Genomic DNA, 4,976 nt, shown 5'->3' with positions numbered 1-4,976 from the left:
ATATAAAGAAAATAAAAAATGCAGGTTCTTAGTCACACTGGAATTCTGGTGTGGTATTGTAAGATAAGTACCTGTAACCACAAGGTCGGCTGTTCAAACCCACTCCTTAGAAATGTTATGAGTCAGAACAGACTTGACAACAATCACATTAGACACATTCAAAAGCTCAAGAGTCCCATGTGACTCAATCTCTCACTGCCATCGAGTCAATTCCAACACACAGTGACCTTATATAGGGTTTTTTGAGAGTAAAGCCTCATGTTTGTCCTGCAGACTGGCTGGTAGGGTTGAATTGTGGTTAGCAGACCAGTGTTTATCCTATAATGCCACCAAAGCTCTTCACATGTGATTGTTGTTAAGTGCCATCTAATCGGTTCCAACTCAGTGACCCTGTTCAGGGTTTCTGAGGAGAGACTGGTGAGTCTGAACCACCAACCTTGCAGTTCAAACGGACCTTGCAGCCCAGTGCTTATCCTACAGTGCCACACCAGGACTCCTCACATGTGATTAAAGGCACTAGAATGGGCAACAGAGACACAGGATTTCCAGCACTTCAGAAAGTTCTATTGGACAGTACTAACTTGGAATAAAGTTATGTTTCATTTACTAATATTAACTCCTTTGATGATGAGGTGTTTGTGACCACCTATCCTACAAAATAAATGCTGTCTGAATATCATTTAACCTCCAAATGTAAACAATTAGAATTCCAAAACCAGAGGATCAAGCCTTCCATCTTATCAGTAATGATATGACATTTTGGTCTCCCTTCTGTTTTAGGGTTTTCCTTACTCTAAACTGGTTAAGAATTGAGGCTGAGAAGTGGGTCATTATTTACTGAGTCCATCAAATCCCAGTGTAGAGAACTATGCAGGTTCTTCTCTTAATAATCATGGAACATTCTAGCTAAACAGAGTGGAGGGAAAGCTTTACGTGTTTTAGAATCATTGTTCCAAATAGGTATAAGTGCTCTTCTGGCAGAGAGACAGTGCCTAAATGACTAGAAAACCTTCAGGATTAATGAAGCTGCCACAGGTGAGATGCCTCTGCTGGGAAGGCGATGGGACTAGATGAAGTAAATTCACACCCATCATCCATTTCAGAGACTCTAGGCCAATGTCATTGCCTCCCACACACAGGTTTTTCTCCAGTGTCTTCCATGTGGTGAGGGATTGGTCATATGTATATATGCTGATGGAAAGAAATATATCCAGAACATTCTGAAATTTCCTTGAACGCCCCTAGGGTTACATCTTGGTGGGAGTAAAATGGGTCGGGGCAGCCACTCAGCATCTGTTGGCTTCCAGACTCCAAGAACCTAATGGTGGCATCCACCTTTTTCTCTTTTCTTGTCCATGTGAGTTTAAGACTTCCCAAAAAGCTGGCATAGTACTGTTGGCTGGCCCAAGTACCAACAGGGGCATTTTGAGTGTGCCCCAAGCTCCACTAAATTTCCCTCTGCTATGTGAATTTGGGAGTCCTGGTGTGGCGCTGTGAGTTAATGTGCCAGATTGCAAAGCCGTTTGAACTGCAAGGTCGGTGCTTCAAGCTCACCCACTGCTCCTCAGTAAACCCTATACAGGGTTGCTATGGGTCGGAACCGACTCGACAGCACTTCACAACAACAACAATGTGAATTTGGGAGTCTTGGTGTGGCACTGTGGATTAATACCCCAGACTGCAAAGCCTTTTGAACTGCAAGGTCGGCAGTTCAAGCTCACCAGCTGCTCCTCAGAAACCCAATACAGGGTCGCTATGGATCGGGAATTGACTTGACAGCACTTCACAACAACAACAATGTGAATTTGAGCAGGTAGTGTAGCCTTCTGCAGCCTCCGTTTCTGATTTTTAAGATAGGGAGCACATCCCTGGCTCTACTACCCTCACAGTATTGTTTTGAGGAGGAACATTAAAATTAAAATAATGAGCTAACATTTGGGAGGTCATTTTACCACTTTAAAGCCAGATATTATCTTTAATATTAAAGGAGAAATTCCACAGGAGCCCTTTAAAACCATACCTATTAAAACATTACTCTAAGTGAGCGTCCTGCTATGAGTCCAAAACAAAGAAGCTTTTATTTAGAGCATAAATTGGATTTCCGTTTGCAAAGGAAAGCATGAGATAATGTTGTTTGTCTTAATTTGACAGCAGAGAGGTTCTTCAGTATTGCCCATAGAAATTGCATCTATAGATTCCACAGTAAACTGCTGCCTCTGATATACATTTCCCAAGATTGCAAGGCTTCACGTTCACATGACCAAAACAAAACAAAAAAATACCCAGCTCTATCTTTCCTAGTCAGTGTACCCTTGGCTTTCAAATTTGGATGAAATTTGAGGCCACTGCCCAGTTGAAACTTCCCAGGTAAGCTTCAAATTTCTGGGCTTTGGAGAGCAATGTGAAAACTGATGAGAACAAACAGTAACCAGAAGACATGATTGATTGGCCCCTCCCCTCCCGTTTGCATTCCTAGGATTAATAAAGGCTACAGCTTTTATTTCAAGAAACTAGAGAATGTGCCTCATCACATATTCTTGTCCACATTAGGTAATTCAATATTAATCTGGCTCAATATAAATCATATAAACAATATGTAAAATTGATATTATATAAATGATCAATGTCTATCCTGTAAATTTCCAATTTAATGCAAAGAAAAATTAATTTGCGATATTAACAGACTTTATTTCACTATATTTTAGAAGCAATTGTTTTTTTAAAAAACTATGCATCAGCATATTTAAATACTTTTCATAAAACATGTTTTAAGCTTAAGAGAATTGAAATTTTCAAGATATATTAAAGATTTTCTAACAATTATATCAAGCACTTTAAAATATTAATGATATTTTTAAAACATTAATTATGTGGCTGATTTCCTTCAATATTGTAAATTGCATAAACTTGACTGTGTTTTCTTTATTTAGGATGTTGTTAGTTACTGTCCAGTTGATTTCAACTCATAAACAGGGAAAAATCCTAGAAGAAATGGTCAATGTAAAATTATTTTTTAAAGTACAATAGTTTCCTTTGTGCTCAAACACAGCAACAATTTTGAAGATGGTACTGAACCAGGCAGTGTTTTGTTCTACACAGGGCTGCTACTAGTTGGAACTGACTCAATGGTACCTAATAACAAGTTTCCAGAACCATCCCCTAATTATTAAATTCCCTGGAAGTGTGCTCTGTACTGACAAAAGCAGCTTTATGCCCTCCTTCAAAAGTCTTTCCGATACTAATTAAAATGTCTGACTTATTTCACCCTTTGTCTCCTTTTCATAACGTGAATGCCTTTTCTTTGAAAGGGTCAATTTATAGAAAGCAATTTTTGTTGGAAAAGCTTCTGAAAATGTTTTTCAAAAGCAACCAGATCCCCGAGTTTTCAAATTAGGATTCTCTATCCAAGACTGCAAACAAACTTTCTGGAAATGTTTGTTTCCTGTACTTAACAAATAAATAAATATATTAGCCCTAGTCTTGTTGGGCTACAGAAAAAAAAAGTTAGCGTGTTGTATCTCACACCTCTATTTCAGTCTAGTGTAAAGTCACGTTACATAGGAACATTTTTTTTTCCTAAAAAAGAAAAATTTCTGCGGTTTTATCCAGCCCCAGTTGACAACATCCTACTTTTTCACCTACTGCGAATTAAAGTTAACATTCAGGAATGAGAACTGACAGGCACGGGACGAACAAGTAATTAACCACCTAGTGCACAGCCACTGTGATCTGTAATTTTCACTGAGTGCCTACTAGGTGTTCAACCTTAAACTAGACACAAATGAGTGAGTAGGCCAGAGGGAAATCAAGCTCCAGGACCCTACTGCGGAGATGAGCTCATTCAAAGTGCTCCACAGGGAAACCCAAACTGAGCTGAGCTCTGGCCTGTCCCGGGACCCTATAACCCGTTTCCCCTAGACCTCCTAGGCTCCTGAAGGCAAACGGTGCTGTGGCATCCGCAAAAGGGAACCTGGTGCTCACCCAGCCCGCTGGAACAAGTGACAAGGCAGGGGAGCCCCCATTCATGAATCTGCAGCAGACACAAGAGACGGAGAAGCTACTATTTGCGCTTGCGATAATCTCGGAGAGGAGAAGATACAGATTTTAACAAGAAAAGGAAAAAAAAAAAAAAAAAGAAAGAGGGCTGAATGGAGCTTCCAGAAGCCTCTGCTAATTCCTCTAGTGTTTCTAGGCTTGACCCAGGGGGTTCACCTAGGAGGCGAGAATGGGTATCCTAGGGGATATCAGCAGGAAGAGGGGATGACAGAAGGGGTGCATAAAATAGGTTCAAATAAAATTCCCACGCGCTCAGGGTGACCACAGCTTTATTTAGCTGAAGAAACAGAGCGCAAAGGACACAAGGCGCACCTAGCTGGGCAGCGGGCACATTCCAGCTTCCGCTGCGGTGAGGGGCACCTTTTGACGGACAAATCCAAGCGAGTGACTTACCTTCAGGGTTGGCGCTGATGAAAACCCGGACACTGCGGCCCGCGGGCACGAGGTGAGAAGGCAGGGCGGTGAGGTTCCCAGAGAAAGCTGCCCGCCGGAGCGCAGAGTCCCGGGGACAGGGCAGCTTGGTGCCCGCTCCGGCCGGCCACATCGCCCTCTGTGAGGAACAGCCGGCGTCGGCGCCACCTCCTCCTACTCCTTGGGTTCCTGCCGGGCGGCTCCGCGGAACTGCTAAGTCGATCCTTGGAGGCAGTGTGCCTCAGAGCCGCTCCGAGCCCGAGGAGCCGCTGGCGAGCTCCGTGGCGCGCACCATCGACCGGCGGGGAGCGGCCACACGGGCTCCTGTCACCGCGGCCTCCTGGCCCTCTCGGAGTCCGCCTTGGCGCGCTGCAGGAACTCAGTGCAGCAGCCGGCGGGAGCGGGAGGTCAGCGTGGCGGCTGCTACGCGCAAGGCGCTCGTTTGCGCTGGAAAGAGCCGGAGTCGACCGCCCAGCCCGCGGCCATCTCCCCACCCGCGCCTTCCCTGG

General features: G+C 44.0%; 1 protein-coding gene across 1 annotated transcript in view; it reads right to left on the bottom strand.

Moving 5' to 3' along the window:
* Positions 1 to 4,600, bottom strand: part of KIAA1239 (KIAA1239 ortholog) — a 320,404-nt gene extending 315,804 nt beyond the window's left edge. The window contains exon 1 of the mRNA XM_006876214.1: positions 4,450 to 4,600. Coding sequence (XP_006876276.1) covers positions 4,450 to 4,600 — 151 coding nt within the window. The remainder of the gene's footprint in view (positions 1 to 4,449) is intronic.
* Between the last annotated feature and the right edge of the window lie 376 nt (positions 4,601 to 4,976).

The sequence above is a fragment of the Chrysochloris asiatica genome, unplaced genomic scaffold (assembly GCF_000296735.1).
Source record: "Chrysochloris asiatica unplaced genomic scaffold, ChrAsi1.0 scaffold00364, whole genome shotgun sequence".
NCBI lineage: Eukaryota > Metazoa > Chordata > Mammalia > Afrosoricida > Chrysochloridae > Chrysochloris > Chrysochloris asiatica.
The sequence above is the reverse complement of the archived record's forward strand: the minus strand, read 5'-3'. Positions and strand labels throughout refer to the sequence as shown.